Below are 20,915 nucleotides of genomic sequence, written 5' to 3' on the forward strand. Positions count from 1 at the left end.
ATCACATTCAATAAAACTCACATTTACCACATTCAATCAAACTCGCGTTTATCACACTCAACCTAGTTTTTGAACTAAATAACTAACTAAAATCCTAACCAAATAACTAAAATATTAACTATATTAGCTACATACCAAGTTTTCAAACTAAATTAAAACTAAAATACTAATTAAAATACTAACTAATTAACTAAAATACTAAATACCTAATAAAAACTAACTATATATTTAAAATACTAAAAAAACTACCAATGATGGTGGTGGCGTGGGCTGCGACGCAGCTGGGCAGGGCGTGTCGCGAGGATGGAAGCGGCCCACAGCCGCGACGGCGCCCGAGGAGGAGTGGAGCCGGCGTGGCTCGAAGACAGCCGACGCGGGCACGCCGAGTCGCGGCGGTGCCTGGGGACGGGTGGAGCGGCGTGTGGTGGCATGGCGACGGAGAGGGCCAGCGAGCGCAGGAGCGTCAGAGAGGAGAAGGCAAAGAGACGAATGGAGAAAAGCCAGGAAGAACTGATCCGGTTCGGTTTAAAGGGGTAGGCGCCACAGATCTTGGTGCTTACCTCCAAACACGTTGTTGTATAGTTTAAAGGGGGTAGGCGCCAAAATCTGTGGCGCCGCCTACCCCTACCACGTGGGCGCCATATGTCGTCACCATGTTGTCGGACGTGTGCTAGACTTAGATGTCAATGCTATTGACGTCGGCCCGTGTTAGTTAGGCGTCAATAGTGTTGGCGTCGACCTATATGTCATTTTTGAAATGAAACTGAAAAGAGTATATTTCTGAAAATAAAACCGAAAATGGCTAAATTGTAAAAAAAAAAAATTTGGCCGGTATGTGTATGTCTAGGCTCTGCCGCTCTGGGGTCTAGACGACAACGCACGCAAAGGCTGATGCGTATCAACGTATGCGGATGCAGGGGCAGCACCGTCCACCTCCACCATCTTTCCTCTTCCTCCTCGCCTCCACCCCTTCCCTTCCATCTCCTCCCACCCGGCGACTCCTCTTCCTCTCTGCCGCGCCGATCGATTGGCCCACCCATCGATCGAGCACGGGGAAGAAGATTCCAGTCCGGAGTGGTTTCAATTCGGTCGGGTTCGTTGCCCGTGTGGGTGGGCGCTATGGCGGCGATGGATGCCTCGGCAGATAAGAACGCCGTCTTCCGCAAGCTTCGCGCCAAATCGGACAACAAGGTACTGTGGATTAGATTGGATTTTATGGGTGATCGATTTGATTGTGGAGTCGGGATTGATCGCACTTTCTTTTGCTCTGTGTGAGTGCCGCCTGTGCAATATTTTTTGTGTGTGTGCGAATTCCGTTTCTGATGGCGGTGCAAGCGTGCAGATGTGCTTCGATTGCAACGCCAAGAACCCGACGTGGGCGTCCGTCACCTACGGCGTCTTCCTCTGCATCGACTGCTCGGCGGCGCACCGCAGCCTCGGCGTCCACGTCTCCTTCGTCAGGTCGCCTCGCCTCACCTGCTTCTCTTCTCTTCTCACACCTGTCCACGTACGTGGACCTGTGGCCATGCCTAAATGCTTGTAGTATACTGTACTAATCTGCTGCAGTGGATTGATTGATCACATGCACATAGTAGTAATATTAATCTGCTGCAGCAGGTACCGTGACTGATTGATCACATGTTCATATGTACAAGTGCAATATATAATAAATATGATTATTTGAATGAAAATTCTGAATTTTTTCTACTTGATGTGTTTTCTGCTTCTCTTTTTTTCAGTTTTATCTGCTTATAAATTATTTTTAGTGTTCTGGTATGCCTGGCACACTTGTTTGGATGACATGTCATATGTAGTACCGAAGTCTCTTGTGATATGGTGTGGCATATACATGTCCCTGTTTGTTTGAGCTTTTTCCAGCTTCTGGTCACCAAAAGCTGTAGACTGTCAAACGCTCAGCTTTTTAGTCCGTTTCTATAAAAATCGATTTGATAAAAACCCTTCAAAATCAACATAAACACAGAATCGATGAAGTCGTTGCAATAGTAGGAATCTTCCACGAACTCTATGGACACTTTCATCTTCCTCGGCATGTAATCCCCACGATACTTAGATTCTCCTCACAGCCAGATTCTTTCCACAGCCAGATTCTCAGAAAAGCTGGTCAAAAAAGCTGAACCAAGCAGGCCCACATGTTACTAGGCATTATGCTATGCATGATGGAAAGGTCCAAAATTTCGCTTTACTTCCATGTTTACTCGTAATTTTGCTGTGTCACCAGAACAGTATGATGCAAGGTACATCTATAAAGTTCATCTGTCATGATATTGAGTGACATCAGTATCATGTACTCGGCATTGTTGGCATCTGACTTTTAGTAGATCTATTTAAAGTTGTGGTCCAGGTTGACTTTCTCTGAATGTAATTCTTTGACAATATAGGTCTTAAATCTTTGGCACATGACATGATTTTCCCTTCTGGTCCTGACCAATAACATCGTATCCTTTGGAAAGTTTAACATAGTTCACTAACATTTTTACTTTATGCAGTTGCACACTGAATGACTTAATCAATACTGAAAAAACTGCTACAATATGCAGGTCAACAAATTTGGATTCATGGACTCCAGAACAACTGAAAATGATGGTCTATGGCGGAAATAACCGTGCGCAAGCTTTCTTTAAGCAGCATGGTTGGACAGATGGTGGAAAAATTGAAGCAAAGTATACTTCAAGAGCTGCTGACTTGTACCGACAGTTGCTTGCTAAAGACGTTGCTAAAAGCTCTACAGAAGATGGAAACAATAGTTGGCCATCTTCCCCAGTTGCAGCATCCCAGGCTCCAAATCAAGCTGCTGCATTTCCAGATCTCAAGCTGACAGAGGTGTCAAAAGAAAATGTAAGTGAAAAGAAAGATTCTGAGATTGTTCGTTCGCCTAGAGCTCCAACCCATTCTTTCAAGAAGCCGATTGGTGCTAAAAAGCCTGGAAATAAGACTGGTGGACTTGGTGCACGGAAGCTTACATCAAAGGTACGTTTTATACAGTTTACTTCATTGACTTGAGAACACACAGCCATTTGGTCCTGTTTCTCTACATATAGTTGTCATTTGTCTGTTTTCCTATTTTGTATTGTGACAAAAGGATGTTAGCTTTATAACTCTCTAATTTTATTTCTTCCCACTAATCTCAAAAATGTATTTTGTTTTTTTGTTTGTTTAAGTAAATTGTAATTTCCTGTCCAACTTCTGCATTGTAGCCAAATGAAAGCCTCTATGAGCAGAAGCCCGAGGAACCAGCTCCCGTCCTGCCATCATCGGTGATTGAGAGTACTACAACTAGGAGCAAATCACATACTTCCCGATTTGATTACGTTGAAAATGCACCTGCTCTTAAGAATGGGAATAGCTCAGAAGGCAACCACATGAGTGGACATGTTGCACCCCCAATGTCGTCAAACTTCTTTGCTGAATTTGGGATGGACAGTGGATATCAGAAAAAATCTACGTCCAGTTCATCCAAAGTGCAGGTAACTGTTTTATTCATACATATACGATAAATCATGAATATGCGAACTCCATTGAGAAAGTACTTTGTGAAGTTAGAATACAAAGAGAAAATTTGGTTCCACCATTCCACCCATAGTTGTTAAGGCGCCAAATTTGGGATGGACAGTGGGTTGATTGGGCTAGTCTTTTCCTTATCTTTATCCTTTTCTCTTTATTGTTATTATTATTATTGTGCTAAATACTTTCTCAAATATTAATATTTTTTTCTATTTTTTAATATATTTAAGGCGTCGCCTCGCCTTACTCTTTATCGCTTAAAAGTCAAAAAGGGGACCACTCGCCTTACTTTGCCTTACCGCTTTAACAACTGTGATTCCACCTTAATTTGTGCTTACTCACGGGAAGTATTTAGAGATTGAAACAGACAACTTTTAGTTCTTTTGGAAGTGTTGATTCCCACTGTTAGGTCATCAAAACCTGTGGCTACATGCTACAAACAATTAGTTTGTTACTTTGTTATAAAAAACACTGATGTGCCCATGTTGAAGCCTTATCACTGAGTAACACAATAATTTGAACTTGCTTTATTCATGTTCGGATGGTAAAAAAGAAGCCCCATCACATCATATCACTTCTAGATTGAGTGTACACATTTGAAGGTGAATAAACTGTTCTGAATTCTCTCATTGAAATGCTAGTTCTGCATGATGTATATAAATACTTTGACTCCTGCGTACTTATCTGGCATCCAGTGGATCAGTGATAGTATCAAATTGATGCTGCTCTAGCTCATGAAATCTCCAAACTGTTGGTTACTTTATGTTAATTTGGGCAGGAATACTGTGCACAAAGTGTTTTTTCTAGATAACTTGTTACCAATGCATTTACTTTTATTTAGCCCTAACATATTTCATCTCGTTGTAACCATGACAAGCCTGAACCTTGATTTATGGCTTGTGTTGGGTGTCAACTTTAGCCTACCCTAACTTTCGTGGGACTAAAAGGCTTTGTTTTTTGTAACCATGACAAGTCTGCATCCTCACTGATATGATGCTATTTTGGCATTGTTAATATATGAATAACAGATTATGTGTCTGTTCCTGTTTTTTAGAAGAGACTTTGTTACACACTGTCCCCTCCTCTCCAAATTATAAAATGTTTTGGTTTTCCTAGATAAATTGCTTTTACAATGCATCTAGACATAGTGTATATGTAAGTGCATATCAAGCCAAAATGTCTTTCAGTTTGGAATTTGGAGAGAATATGTTATAGTAAAAATGTTGAATCCTTTTTTAAATTTTCATTTTTTACCCCCAAATTTTCCAGTGATTTCCATGTAGTTTGTGTGAATTAATTGGCTTCAATGTTGTTCAGATTGAGGAAAGCAGGGAAGCAAGACAGAAATTCTCAAAAGCGAAATCAATTTCTTCCTCTCAGTTTTTTGGTGATCAGGCCAGTTTTGAAAAGGACGCTCAAGTCTCTCTCCAAAAGTTTTCTGTAAGCACTACTACGTCCCTATTTCATGGTCACCATAATAATCGGTACCATGTTGGATCTTAAACTCCTCCCAACTTTAACTCGTTGCAGGGTTCCTCTGCGATATCAAGTGCTGACCTATTTGGCCATCCGGCAAACAATTCTAGCGTGGATCTCAGTGCTTCAGATTTGATCAACAGAATCTCGTTCCAGGTAACAAGTTGGGTAAGAATGGATTTTGTTTTCTTTTTGTGCTTGTGTTAATGCATTGCTGTGTTTGTCTTGGCAGGCCACTCAGGATCTGTCTTCTCTCAAGAACATGGCAGGGGAAACCGGGAAAAAGTTGACATCGATGGCATCCAACATCATCACTGATCTTCAGGACCGCATCCTCTGAGCTTTAAACTCACAGTAAACTTCTGCGTTGTTTCAGTGGCTGGCTTCTCCCGTCGACCCGGGTGACAAACTGGCCTGGCCTGGCCTGCAGATCTGTCTAGGAGTTCGTAGGCGTCTGAGAACTTCCTGGCAATCTGGCATATCTGTCTAGGAGTTCGGAAGCATCTGAAAAGTGGCATATCTGCCTAGGAGTTCGGGAGCAGCTAAAATCTTGAAGTTAGAGAGAGAGAGAGAGAAAGAGAGAGAGAGGGTGAAAGAAGAGAACTTATGACCAATACTGTAATTGGCTAAAGTCATGTATGCTTCTAGAGCTGTAACGCAAATGTCTTTTGCCATTGGTTTTATCTCGGGTTTGAGATATATACTTTTGCTTTGTAATGATACATACATGTTTTCTAATTATGCGTAGATATTTCTTGCCCCAAGCTTTTGTTTTCTCTTGGACTCATGAGAATAGGGGCCACCAATGATTACATAATGTCTTGCATCGATTCTGAGAATATGCTTGAAATTAGCACGACACCAAGTCGCAATAACCCACGCAAAATTGTGTTGCAGGTTGAAAGTCCCCAGTGAATGTGTTTGGTTGACTCCACACCTTGAGGTTGTCGCAGCTCCCGCGTGAGCTCACGACTGACGACGTTGTATAGCTAGTTCTCCGCATGTGCCGTTTAACAAATGGCGTACGTCCTCACGAGAAGTTTTCCGACTTATTGAAAGCCAGATTGCCTGCTTTCGGCATCATCACCGTGTGTACATTTGCCGTAAAGCTCATACTTATGCATTTCGAAAATACTACGGAACATTGAATTAATAAAATAAATTCTTAGAGACTGTTTTGGTCCTTTTCATTCATTTTAGAGAAATCGAAATCTACTAATAGAGTAATAATAGATTTGTCTTTTTAGATTGGAATTTGTCATTCACGTTTTTCCCAAATTCACATATACGTCTGCTTCAAATTCATAGGATTAGATATAAAAATTGATTATATAAATCACCATGCTTCCTATGTTTCTATTCTATAATTTACACCATACTCTTCAACTCACTTCTTTGTAATTAAAATACAAATTTAAGTATCTCCCTTGCATGTCTAACATATACAAATGTATTTTATATACAACTATATTAGCTTAGTTAATACGTATCTAAATTAAAATTATTGTAATAATTTTTCCACTGGTCTAAACGGGACCTTAGTGAAATCTGAAATTCCCGTAGAAAAGTATGTGTTTGTGTTCTAACAATAAAAAGTTTTCTTTCTATATACATTCAAAACATTTATTTCTTTATTCATGTACAGAGGATGTGTGTTGATATTTTTATGCTCATTTGGATGCACTTATTTGCCACACATTATGAACATATCATGTTAAAAGGAGTACATTTTTTATTGATTATACTGAACGTAAGATATAAGATTTACTAGCTGTATAAATCTTGCAGATCCTTATATAAGAGGCTCTTTTTTCTAGCGTAATTAATTTTTACAATGAATAAATGCTTGACATTAATTCTGAAAAATTGCATACACCTGAAAATGTTAGGATACTTTTAAGGATATTTTAAGTAAACATCCGAAGGAATGAATAGGCGAATAGAGGAGGTGAATGAGAGTGTACAATTTTTGTCCTCGAGCAACTTTGACTTGAATCCCAAATTCACACTCTAACTTCCAAAACTCCAAATAGCACACAAAAGACATTGAAAAGTTTCTGGGATAAACACGAGCCTAACAAAACAAATGGATCGCAAAACGGACACTAAACAGTCCAAAATGACCCAAAATTGAGTTGCTAACTCAGGCTGTTTTCAGCATTTCGAAAATCAATTTTTGAATATGAAATTGATCCGAACGAACTCTGATTGAGCCGAATTTTCCACACACCATGACAGATGAGTTTCTAAGGTGTCCACAAAATTTAAACTCAAATGGATTTGTAATTCAATCGCAAATCAGAAAATACAAACTAGACTTAGGGTTTAGTTATCCTCATTGGTTTGCCTTATACACACTTGTTCATTACTTTGCAATTACTTGCTTATGTGTGTAGTTGTTTTCCTTGAGCTAGAGTAGCATAGATGTAGTTGTAGTTCTAGTAACTAGTTTTAATCGCTCTCTTTTAGTAGCTCTATAGTGTAGTTCGTGTTAGTGTAGCTTGTATGGTGTGTGCTCTAGACTAGAAACCAAGCTACTAGAATTTTGCAGGGGCTTGCTTTGAGGGAACTAGAGCTAGTGCAAATTTGCTAGTAGGGCTTCATATTATACTTATCAACCTTCCCTCTAGTGTTGTTATTTTTTAGAGAAAATTTTATACACTATTCGCCCCCTCTAGTCATAAAGATCATTTCATAACACTACATGAAACTACTTAACTTCCTAGAGCCAAGGCCGTAGAAAGTTATCCATATACTTTCAGAAGTTACTAGACCTGTCGGAAGTTAAGCCATCCCATCGAAAGTTAAGCTCTTAAAAAGAAATGCTCGAAAGTTAGCTTAACTTTCTAGAGCCCTCTCGAATGTTAGCTAACTTTCTACAGCCAGCTATGCCTCTTAGAAGTTACTGGGGTTGACACCATCCATAGGGATGATGTCATTAGCCTAGTAACTTCCGACGACTTGTTTAGCCTCTAGGAAGTTACCTGACTAACTTCTGACAACTTGTCTAGCCTCTAGGAAGTTAGTTAGCTCTAGAAAGTTAAAGTGACCAGCATTACCAATGTTGTTTCATTTTCATTATACACCACATTCCACAACATAACAAATATACTAACAACCATGCCACACCACATTTCACATATAACATCTTGAAAGGGAAATAGGCTTACACCTTTTCCTAGATTGATTTTGGTGGTTGAATTGTCCAACACAAATAATTGGACTAACTAGTTTGCTCTAGTCTATAAGTTTTACAGGTGCCAAAGGTTCACAACAAGCCAATAAAAAAGACCAAAGATGGGTTCAAATAAAGAGAGCTAAAGACATCCCAAAGGCACCCTGGTCTGGCGCACCGGATAGTGTCCGGTGCACCACCGGACAGTGTCCGGTGCACTAGGGAACTTGACGCTGAACTCGCTACCTTCGGGAAAATGGGAGGCCGCTCCGCTATAATTCACCGGACTGTCCGGTGAAGCACCGGACTGTCCGGTGTGCCAGCGGAGCAACGGCTACTTCGTGCCAACGGTCGACTGCAACCGCATTGAATGCGCTACAATGCGCGCCAGAGTCAAAGCACGCGCAGAAGAGGCACCAGACAGTCTACAGGACCTGTCCGGTGCACCACCGGATAGCCCAGAGGCCCCACCAGTCAGAGCTCCAACGGTCAGAACCCAACGACCGGCTGACGTGGCTGGCGCACCGGACTGTCCGGTGCGCCATGCGACAGACAGCCTCCCAACGACCACTTTTGGTGGTTGGGGCTATAAATACCCCAACCACCCCACCATTCATTGCATCCAAGTTTTCCAACTTCCTACACCTTACAAGAGCTATAGCATTCAATACAAGACACACCAAAGAGATCAAATCCTCTCCCAAGTCCATAGTTCATTCCAAATCAAATAGTGACTAGTGAGAGAGTGACTTGTGTTCATTTGAGCTCTTGCGCTTGGATCGCTTCTTTTTCTCATTCTTTCTTATGATCAACTCAATTGTAACTGAGGCAAGAGACACCAATTGTGTGGTGGTCCTTGCGGGGACTTTGTGTCCCGTTTGATTGAGAAGAGAGCTCACTCGGTCTAAGTGACTGTTTGAGAGAGGGAAAGGGTTGAAAGAGACCCGGTCTTTGTGACCACCTCAACGGGGAGTAGGTTTGCAAGAACCGAACCTCGGTAAAACAAATCCTTGTGTCTCACTCCTTATTTGCTTGCCATTTGTTTTTTGCCCTCTCTCTCGGACTCGTTTATATTTCTAACGCTAACCCGGCTTGTAGTTGTGCTTAAGTTTATAAATTTCAGATTCGCCCTATTCACCCCCCCCTCTAGGCGACTTTCAATTGGTATCAGAGCCCGGTGCTTCATTAGAGCTTAACCGCTCGAAGTGATGTCGGGAGATCACGCCAAGAAGATGGTGATCGGCGGTGAGAAGTCCGCTACAAGCCACGGGAAGGCTCCATCAAGGGAGTCCACCAACAAAAAGAAGGATGGATCCCCTTCACGCATTCGATCGCACAAGAGTGGCGAGAAGAAGAAGAAAATGAAGAAAGTAGTCTACTACGAGACCGATTCTTCCTCGCCCTCTACATCCAGATCCGACGCCGCGTTCGTCACTTCTAAGCGCCAAGAGCGCAAGAAGTATAGTAAGATCCCCCTACGCTATCCTCGCATTCATAAGCATACTCCATTACTTTCCGTCCCATTAGGCAAACCACCGGCATTTGACGGTGAGGATTATTCTAGGTGGAGTGATATGATGAGATATCACCTAACCTCACTCCACAAAAGCATATGGGATGTTGTTGAGTTTGGTGTACAGGTACCATCCGTAGGGGATGACGATTATGATGAGGACGAGGTGGCCCAAATCATGCACTTCAACTCCCAAGCCACCACTATACTCCTCACCTCTCTAAGTCGAGAGGAGTATAACAAGGTGCAAGGATTGAAGAGTGCCAAAGAGATTTGGGACATACTCAAGACAGCGCACAAAGGAGACGAGGTGACCAAGATCACCAAGCAGGAGACGATCGAGGGGGAGCTCGGTCGCTTCCGGCTTAGCCAAGGGGAAGAGCCACAAGATATGTACAACTGGCTCAAGACCTTGGTGAACCAAGTGCGCAACCTCGGGAGCAAAAAATGGGATGACCATGAAATGGTCAAGGTTATTCTTAGATCACTCGTTTTTCTTAACCCTACGCAAGTACAATTAATACGTGGTGATCCTAGATATACACTAATGTCTCCCGAGGAAGTAATAGGAAAATTTGTGAGCTTTGAATTGATGATCAAAGGCTCAAAGAAAATCATCGAGCAAGATGCGCCCTCCACGTCCGAAGCATAACCGGTCGCATTCAAGGCGATGGAGTAGAAGAAGGAAGAGTCTACATCAAGTAGACTCCCCATCGACGCCTCCAAGCTCGACAACGAGGAAATGATGCTCATCATCAAGAGCTTCCACCAAATCCTCAAGCAAAGGAGAGGGAAGGACTACAAGTCCCGCTCTAAGAAAGTGTGCTACAAGTGTGGTAAGCCCGGTCACTTTATTGCAAAATGTCCATTATCAAGTGACAGTGACAGGGATAACGACAAGAAGGGAAAGAGGAGAGAAAAGAAGAGGTACCACAAGAAGAGGGACGTCGATGCCCATGTGTGCCGCGAATGGGACTCCGACGAGAGCTCCATCGACTCCTCCTCCGACGAGGACGCCGCCAACATCGTCGTCACCAAAGGGCTCCTCTTCCCCAACGTCGGCCACAAGTGTCTCATGGCAAAGGACGGCAAAAGGAAGAAGGTAAAATCAAGATCCTCCACTAAACATGCATCCTCTAGTGATGAAGATAATTCTAGTGAAAATGAGGAGGATAACTTGCACACACTTTTTCCCAACCTAAACATGCAACAAAAGGAAAAATTAAATGAATTAATTAGTGCTATTCATGAGAAGGATGAACTCTTGGACTCTCAAGAGGACTTCCTAATTAAAGAAAACAAGAAGCATGTTAAGGTTAAAAATGCTTACGCTCTAGAAGTAGAGAAATGTGAAAAACTATCTAGTGAGCTAAGCACGTGCCATGATATTGTTACCAACCTTAGAAATGAGAATGCTAAATTAATTGCTAAGATTGATTCAAATGTTTGTGATGATTCAATTCTCAATCTTAGAAATGATAATGTTAGTTTACTTGCTAAGATTGAAGAATTGAATGTCTCTCTTGCTAGCCTTAGAAATGAGAATGAAAAATTAATTGCTAAGTGTTGGAGACTTGTTCTCAAATGCTATGAATCAAGAACAAGGCAACATAAAATGTTAAATATCAAAGCCCTTCGTCCTTTGGATCATTATTTCCCTTCGGATATAATGAATCTAGGACGAAGGTCATAAAGGACATACCTTCACGATCATGATAAAAGATGAAGAACATTCATACAAAATACAGAAAGTAACATAATTTTTGTAAACATTATTATTAATCTATTTTCATTTATATTACTTGTGTAAACAATAGTAAATTACAAATGTACCTTCGGCTTGAAGGAATGAGAATACAGGCGTGATGCAAAAGCGAATGCCAAGTCAGCGTGAACAGTACGGGAATACTGTTCACCTATTTATAGGCATGGGTCGCAGCCCATGCAAAATTACATTAATGCCCTTTACATTTATCAATAACTCTATAGTAATTCTTCGAGGTCTAATTTGGCTTTTCATCTGTAAGTCGGTTTCCCTTTCCCGCCGTTATGCCGAAGCTCTTCCGCACATGGCTTCGTGATCGTCTTATCCTTCGTCGTGATCGCCGTCCTAGTCAAGCTTCGTCTTAATCATGCTCTTGTATACTCGCAATCTGACTTCGAAGGTACCTGTTCACATATTTCTCTTGGAAAACATAGTCAAATTACGTTTTTGAGGACCTTCGGAAGCCGAAGGCCCCCAACAGTAGCCCCTCGCAATATTAATTTGCTGTAAAGATAAGTTTATATTGCGATATGGACGAAGGCTATGGGCCGAAGGTCCAAAAAAACACCTTCCTTTTGCTAGAATAGCAACAGTCATTGACAAGCGGGACCCTCCAGTTTTCGACATACTGGGTGTATAAATAAGGGCTCACCACAAGTTATTTGGCACGCTCTCTTGCCATCTGTTTTACCTGCTCAAATACCTTTCTGCCCACAAATATTTGACTGCCTCCCTAGTTTTAGGCTTCGGAGCCGAGAGGCAGGATTTTTGAAGGGATGTCTCAGGAAAAGAAAATTGCTGCCGGAGTGAAGCTGAGCCTTTCTGAGGAGAAAAATCTGGGCTTCATTGAATCAATAGCAAAAACAAATACAGAGAAATTTACTAGGGAGATTTTGGAAGGCTTATCTGAAGATACTGGTGAAAGTGATAGTTATGATGCAGACAGCGGGGGTGAGGATTCCGAAGATCGACCATGGCGACCAAGCCATTCAGTCTTCGGAAAATCAACTATTGGGCAAAGTCACCTTGAAAACATGAGGGGAAGATATTTTCGAGATATGTCCATCGTGAGGGCAGATGACGGAGAGAGGACTGTGCCGACTCCCGAAGATAATGAAGTCGTGATCTTCCGAAGCTTTTTTAAAGCTGGGCTACGATTCCCTATAAGCAGGTTTGTGGTAGAAGTTCTGAAAATATATCAGGTTTACCTTCATCAACTTACCCCTGAAGCAATAATAAGAATGGGAGTCTTCGTCTGGGCCGTGAAGAGCCAGGGCCTAGAGCCAAGTGCAAAAAGCTTTTGCAATATACATGAGTTATTATATGAGACGAAGCCCTGGGGTAAAGAGCAATATCATAACAACTTTGGTTGTTACAGCTTCGGTGCTCGCTCTGGATCAAGCTGTCCCGTGCCAACCTTTCGGAAGAGATGGCCCGGGGAATGGATGAAGGAATGGTTCTATGTAAAAAATGATTTGACGGTTCGAGAAGATATTAAGGATATCATCATGTGCCCTATCTGGCAGCGCTTCGGACTCCGGAAACCGAAGGTAGAAATGGATGAAGTAGCCGAAGAATGCCAATGGGCCTTCGGCGTAGTCTGCTCTTTTATTGGGACAAGGGATTTAATACAAGAACACATTGCCTTCAGAGTGTGGCCACTTGCAGATAACTGGGAAATGCCGAAAGAAACTGTTAAAGAAACTGACGAAGGTGGGCTAGTCAGGCTGAAGTATACATTCAAGTACGGAGACAAGTTCGTTGAGCCAGATGATGATTGGTTAAAGAGCATTGAGACTGTAAGTGATGAATTGCTTGGGGTATATTCGAAGGCCGAAGACACTGCATTGTCAGCGGCCTTCGGAGGCCGAAAAAAGAAAAGACTCAACCGAGTATTTGATGCAATTGGTTTTGTCTACCCCGACTACCGCTATCCAGCGCGGGGGCAAAAAAGAAAAGGTACAACTTCTGCGAAAGAAACTGCTTCAGCCGCTCCTAGCGAGCTAGCGCCGAAGAGAAAAAGGGTAAAGGTTCTCACACACCGGCCACGCTATATTGAACCAGCCACGGTGCCTGAGTTCGCCGGTGAGACCTCTTCGGCCACCGAAGCTAAAGAACCAACCCTGCTGCCAGAAATCAAAGAGTTGACCGAAGTGCCAGTAACAGAAAAGATGGAAGAACCAAAGACTGAAGAAGCAAAAACATCAGCTGAGGGAGTAAAAATATCAGAAATTTTAAGTCCTTCAGGAGAAATTGAAGTAGCAAAAATTAAAAAGGGGCCAACAGTGACCCCGAAAAGAAAAAGAATGGTTAATGTGTTAGATGTTTTGGAGACAATTAAATCTTCAAGCATAACTCCAAAGAAGACTGCTGAAACTTCTGAAGTGTCTGCCGAAGCATCTGTTGCTGAAGCTTCGAAGCAACAGACTGGAACTGAAGCCGGGCCTTCAGAGCCAACCAAGGTAAAACCTTTGGAAACAGAAGAAACGAAAATTGCAAAGGCAACCGAAAAAATGAAAATGTCAGAGCCAATTTTGGTTGAAGAAATTGATACTGCTGCCCCCGAAGTACCTTCCAAAATATACGATTATATTGTGCGACACGCTTCGGGGAAAAAATTATCCGAAGAAGAAGTTTTTGAAGCTAATCACTATGCCAAAGAATTGAAATATCCGAAGGGGGCACTAGTGTTCAATGGGACAAACGAAGATGACTTCCTATACTGCCTTCCAGACAACAAAGAATTATCCGTCTGTCGGGAGATGGCTAGAAGTATGGGGTTTCCGAAGCTTGAAGCTGGACTCTGTGCTATGACGAAGGACGATCTTGCAGATAGTCTTGCATATAATAGCCTGAAGGTATGAGAACTGCGTGTTTGGAAATTTTATAATTTGCAAATCATTCTTTTATTCTTATACCAACTCTTTTACATATAGGGTTTAATACTAAGCAATGCGTTGAGAGCGCAAAAGAATGCCGAAGACGAGAGCTATGATATTGCTTTCAACAACCTACGATTAGAGGTTATTAAGCTGAGAAACGAAGCTCTGGAAAAGGATAAAATTCTGCTTACATTGGTGGACAAGATAAAAGAGGACGAAGCTGCCTCAAAGGCCCAGGCTGAAGCCCAAAAACGGGAAATTAAAGATCTTCAGAAGCAGCTAGCTAGAGCTAAAGAAGAACGTATACTTGAAGAGACAAAACGAGAGCTTAGTGATCAATGGGCCAATCATTTAGAAATAAATGTTAAAGAGCTTCGTGCATCCCAGAGAAGATGCTATGTTAAATCTATAGAGTGTGTTAAGAAGATAAAATCCAGCTTCGCCAACGTTGGCGCATTCTCTAGTGAAGAGAATTTCTCGAGGGGCAATCCTGAAGGTCCGATTGAATGGATCAGTCACGAAGCTGAGGCCTTCGAGGAAATCCTGAATAGCTGCGGAGACATATGTGCTTTTTCGGGTGCTAGAGGAATTGGTACTGTTTTGGAGAGGAAAGGTTGCGAGCATGTAAAATCTTTAGCGCAGTCCGAAGCTACTTTGTCCTTGGAAGACATTAAAGACCCCTCAGCCGAAGCAAGCATGGTCGGCGGAAAATTTTTCACCGATATTTGGGACAACAGCGGACGAGAAACGGCTCAAGAAATTATTCAAAAGAGCGAAAAAGGCATCCACGATGCTAGAAAAATAGCAGAGGCTGCTGAGAAAAGTACAGAGCCCGAAGGGCAAATAGGTACTAATTAGTGATAATTGGCTCTTCGCTGTAATCTTTTGATTTTGAACTTGTTCACAGCTTGTAATAATATATCCGTACCTTTTCTTTTCTCAGAGCCTGCTGAGCTAGCTCCAAGCCCTCAGACAAAGGGGGATGACGAAATTAGACAAATGGCAGAAGCCATCATGGATAGAGTTGTTGATCAACTTTTAAATGAAGCTGCAGAAGTAGTCTTAAAAGAAGATTAAATGCTATTGTAAAAACATTTAGTTTGTAATATTTGTCAAAAATCGTGTAACATTGTGTAACATATTAGCTGTTTATAATTCCATTTTTGACGATGCATGAAACATCATACACATACCATTTTTGAGCCTTCGGCGAAAAAACACCTTCCCTTCTTTTCATGCTTCGTAAAAATCAATAATCAATCCTTGTAAAATCAATAACCAATAGATCCTTTCATTTCAGTAATTGACGAAGGTATAACTCTTCAGCGGCTATTTCTTGTGCCTTGTCAGTAATTCTTTAAAACAATCTTCGGCCATCAATATCAAAACCCTCCCTTCTTGCATTGTTGATGCACTATGATGTATGATGTTATGCTATGCGAATGATGTAATGATGTGATGTTGTGCAAAATGATATTTGCCGAAGATTAATGAAATCAGCGTTTATTTTTCGCTGTAAGCCTCCCTTAGGAGCTTCTTCGCCTTTTACTTCAGCGGAATCAGCGTTTATTTTTCGCTGTAAGCCTCCCTTAGGAGCTTCTTCGCCTTTTACTTTCAGCGGAATCAGCGTTTATTTTTCGCTGTAAGCCTCCCTTAGGAGCTTCTTCGCCTTTTACTTTCAGCGGAATCAGCGCTTATTTTTCGCTGTAGGCTCAGAAAACTTACACTGCGCTCCCTTAGGAACGGCTTTTTGTTGCTTCGAATAAATTGTACTTTGTTCCTTAGAACAAGTTTTTGATAACTTTGAAAATCCTCCTTGCCAACATAAATTCTCATGCTTCAGCAACTTAGGCCTATGGAGAAGATATATTTTTATTACAGAAAGAAGCGAAACTATTACAAAAAATTGAAAGACGATAAAAGACATTAAAACTACCCTTAATTGTTCCTTATTAAAAAGAAAGTAATAGTGAATATGAAAATGCGAAAGAGCTGCTGCTGAGGTAGGATATTTGTCAGTAAATGTGCTTCGACTCTGGCACAGTGCTATTGACTGTGCGAGCTTCGGACTCCTCTCTGAAGTCCCGCTGAAGGTTAATGCACTGACTGCCTTCTGGCTGCTGACCTCTTTGTGTTGGTGGTGGCGGTGGAGGCTGCTGCCAAGATGCTTGGGGTTGGCTTGCCGAAGCAACAGAAGCTGCAGAGTGGTTGCCTGCATATTCTGGAATATAAGGCGAATGATACGAAGCAGTATGCATGACCTGCTTCGGCTGACTTTGTTGCGCTGCTGCTTCTGCTATCTCCTTCTGCTTCTGGATGGTAACGTGGCACATCCTGGTGGTATGGCCCTTGTCTTCACCACATAATAGGCAGTAAATTTTTCTTGGCTGATCTCCAAACCTTCCCCCGAAGCCCCTGGCGCCTCTGGCCTCTGCCCCTTGGCGCTGACGGCCGAAAAGAACTTTGCTGCTGCCCCGAAGCTTGTGAAGAGTATTGTGGCCTTTGCTGCTGGCTCCCTCGATCATCACTTTGAGTAGAGTTATGAATTGACCTGACTTGCCTCGGGTGAAATCTTCCTCTGAAGCCCCTGGTCATTTCAGAGAACCTGAATGCTTCCTCTCTTCTTTGGCGGAAGTCATTGTCAGCTCGAATATACTCGTCCATCTTCTGGAGCAGCTTCTCCAAAGTCTGTGGTGGCTTCCTGGCAAAGTATTGCGCTGAGGGTCCCGGCCGAAGCCCCTTAATCATGGCCTCAATGACAATTTCATTGGGCACTGTTGGCGCCTGTGCTCTCAGACGCAGAAACCTTCGGACATACGCCTGAAGGTATTCTTCATGGTCCTGGGTACACTGGAATAGAGCCTGAGCGGTGACTGGCTTTGTCTGAAATCCTTGAAAGCTGGTTATCAACATATCCTTCAGCTTTTGCCATGAGGTGATTGTCTCTGGCCGAAGAGAAGAGTACCAAGTCTGAGCGACACTCTTGACGGCCATGACAAAATACTTCGCCATGACTGCCGTATTGCCACCATACGAAGATATGGTTGCCTCATAGCTCATCAAGAATTGCTTCGGGTCTGAATGACCGTCATTCATGGGGAGCTGAGGTGGCTTGTAAGACTGGGGCCATGGTGTAGCCTGTAATTCTGTTGACAAAGGAGAAGCATCATCAAAAGCAAAATTTCCATGATAGAAATCTTCATACCAGTCTTCCTCATTATAGAAACCCTCCTGATAGAGCTCTCTGTGCTGAGGCCTTCGGCTCTGGTCATCTTGAACAAGATGACGAACCTCTTCCGACGTTTCATCTATCTGCCTTTGAAGGTCAGCTAGACGAGCCATCTTCTCCTTCTTCCGTTGAACCTGTTGCTGAAGCATTTCCAGGTTTTGGATTTCTTGGTCCAAGTCGTCCTCCGGAGGCGTTGGACTAGTAGCCTTCCTCTTTTGACTTTGGGCCTCCCTGAGAGAAAGGACGTCCTGATTGGGATCCAGCGGCTGTAGAGTACCAGCCCCTGTCGCTGAAGCTTTTTTCGGCAGCATGACGAAGGTGATGCTTGCCGAAGGTGTTCAAGGCTCAAAAAATGGAAGTGAGTTCACCGGAGGTGGGCGCCAATGTTGGAGACTTGTTCTCAAATGCTATGAATCAAGAACAAGGCAACATAAAATGTTAAATATCAAAGCCCTTCGTCCTTCGGATCATTATTTCCCTTCGGATATAATGAATCTAGGACGAAGGTCATAAAGGACATACCTTCACGATCATGATAAAAGATGAAGAACATTCATACAAAATACAGAAAGTAACATAATTTTTGTAAACATTATTATTAATCTATTTTCATTTATATTACTTGTGTAAACAATAGTAAATTACAAATGTACCTTCGGCTTGAAGGAATGAGAATACAGGCGTGACGCAAAAGCGAATGCCAAGTCAGCGTGAATAGTATGGGAATACTATTCACCTATTTATAGGCATGGGTCGTAGCCCATGCAAAATTACATTAATGCCCTTTACATTTATCAATAACTCTATAGTAATTCTTCGAGGTCTAATTTGGCTTTTCATCTTTAAGTCGGTTTCCCTTTCCCGCCGTTATGCCGAAGCTCTTCCGCACATGGCTTCGTGATCGTCTTATCCTTCGTCGTGATCGCCGTCCCAGTCAAGCTTCGTCTTAATCATGCTCTTGTATACTCGCAATCTGACTTCGAAGGTACCTGTTCACATATTTCTCTTGGAAAACATAGTCAAATTACGTTTTTGAGGACCTTCGGAAGCCGAAGGCCCCCAACACTAAGGCTAAAGACTTAGATGTTTGCAATGTTACCATTTCTAACCTTATAAGTGAAAATGACATATTACATGCTAAGGTTGTTGAATTAAAATCTTGTAAACCCTCTACATCTACCGTTGAGCATGTTTCCATTTGTACTAGATGTAGAGACATTAATGTTGATGCTATTCATGATCACCTAGCTTTAATTAAGAAACAAAATGATCACATAGTTCAACTTAATGCCAAAATAAATGAGCATGACGTAGAAAATGAAAATTTTAAATTTGCTAGAAGTATGCTCTATAGTGGGAGACGCCCTGGCATCAAGGATGGCATTGGCTTCCGAAAGGGAGACAATGTCAAACTTAATGCCCCTCCTAAAAGATTGTCTAATTTTGTTAAGGGCAAGGCTCCCATGGCTCAGGATAACGAGGGTTACATTTTGTACCCTGCCGGTTATCCCGAGCACAAGATTAGGAGAATTCACTCTAGGAAGTCTCACTCTGGCCCTAATCATGCTTTTATGTATAAGGGTGAGACATCTAGCTCTAGGCAATCAACCCGTGCTAAATTGCCTAAGAAGAAAACTCCTATTGCATCAAATGATTCTAACATTTTATTTAAAACTTTTGATGCATCTTATGTTTTGACTAACAAATCAGGCAAAGTAGTTGCCATGTATGTTGGGGGCAAACACAAGGGATCAAAGACTTGTGTTTGGGTACCCAAAGTTCTTGTATCTAATGTCAAAGGACCCAAAACCATTTGGGTACCTAAAATCAAAAACTAAATTTGTTTTGTAGGTTTATGCATCTAGGGGCTCAAGTTGGATCATCGATAGCGAGTGCACAAACCACATGACAGGGGAGAAGAAGATGTTCTCCTCCTACAAGGAAAACCAAGATCCCCAACGAGCTATCACATTCGGGGATGGAAACCAAGGTTTGGTCAAAGGATTGGGTAAAATTGCTATATCACCTGACCATTCCATTTCCAATGTTTTTCTTGTAGATTCTTTAGACTATAACTTGCTTTCAGTTTCTCAATTATGTAAAATGGGCTACAACTGTCTTTTTACGGATATAGGTGTTACTGTCTTTAGAAGAAGTGATGATTCAATAGCATTTAAGGGAGTGTTAGAGGGTCAGCTATACTTGGTAGACTTTGATAGAGCTGAACTTGACACTTGCTTAATTGCTAAGACTAACATGGGCTGGCTCTGGCATCGCCGACTAGCACATGTTGGAATGAAGAATCTTCACAAGCTTGTAAAGGGAGAACACATTTTGGGACTAACAAATGTTCATTTTGAGAAAGACAGGGTTTGTAGCGCATGTCAGGCAGGGAAGCAAGTTGGTGTTCATCATCCACATAAGAACATCATGACGACTGATAGGCCACTCGAGCTACTACACATGGACCTATTCGGCCCGATTGCTTACATAAGCATCGGCGGGAGTAAGTACTGTCTAGTTATTGTGGATGATTATTCTCACTTCACTTGGGTGTTCTTTTTGCAGGAAAAATCTCACACCCAAGAGACCTTAAAGGGATTCTTGAGACGGGCTCAAAACGAGTTCGGCTTAAGGATCAAGAAAATTAGAAGCGACAACGGAATGGAGTTCAAGAACTCTCAAATCGAAGGCTTCCTTGAGGAGGAAGGCATCAAGCATGAGTTCTCTTCTCCCTACACGCCACAACAAAATGGTGTAGTGGAGAGGAAGAATAGAACTCTATTGGACATGGCAAGAACCATGCTTGATGAGTACAAGACTTAGGATCGGTTTTGGGTTGAGGCGGTCAACACCGCTTGCTACGCCATCAACCGATTATATCTACACCGAATCCTCAAGAAGACATTGTGTGAACTCCTAACCGGTAAAAAGCCCAATGTTTCATATTTTAGAGTATTTGGTAGCAAATGCTTTATTCTTGTTAAAAGAGGTAGAAAATCCAAATTTGCTCCTAAGGCTGTAGAAGGCTTTTTACTAGGATATGATTCAAACCCAAGGGCATATAGAGTCTTTAACAAGTCCTCTGGACTGGTTGAAGTTTCTTGTGACATTGTGTTTGATGAGACTAACGGCTCTCAAATAGAGCAAGTTGATCTTGATGAGCTAGGTGATGAAGAGGCTCCGTGCATCGCGCTAAGGAACATGTCCATTGGGGATGTGTGTCCTAAGGAATCCGAAGAGCCTCCAAATGCACAAGATCAACCATCTTCCTCCATGCAAGCATCTCCACCAACTCAAGATGAGGATGAGGCTCAAAATGATGAAGGAATAGATCAAGAAGTTGAGCCACC

The 20,915-nt window shown here is 42.2% G+C and overlaps 1 protein-coding gene across 1 annotated transcript; it reads left to right on the forward strand.

Moving 5' to 3' along the window:
- Positions 1-832: 832 nt before the first annotated feature.
- On the forward strand, positions 833-5,762 carry LOC103637695 (probable ADP-ribosylation factor GTPase-activating protein AGD8). Its single transcript, XM_008660358.2, has 7 exons — positions 833-1,191; positions 1,343-1,461; positions 2,559-2,988; positions 3,216-3,485; positions 4,840-4,962; positions 5,053-5,154; positions 5,231-5,762. The coding sequence occupies exons 1-7, from the start codon at positions 892-894 to the stop codon at positions 5,336-5,338; spliced, it is 1,452 nt and encodes a 483-aa protein (XP_008658580.1). The 5' UTR covers positions 833-891; the 3' UTR covers positions 5,339-5,762.
- Positions 5,763-20,915: the final 15,153 nt, after the last annotated feature.

This window comes from Zea mays, chromosome 1, assembly GCF_902167145.1.
Source record: "Zea mays cultivar B73 chromosome 1, Zm-B73-REFERENCE-NAM-5.0, whole genome shotgun sequence".
NCBI classification, from domain to species: domain Eukaryota; kingdom Viridiplantae; phylum Streptophyta; class Magnoliopsida; order Poales; family Poaceae; genus Zea; species Zea mays.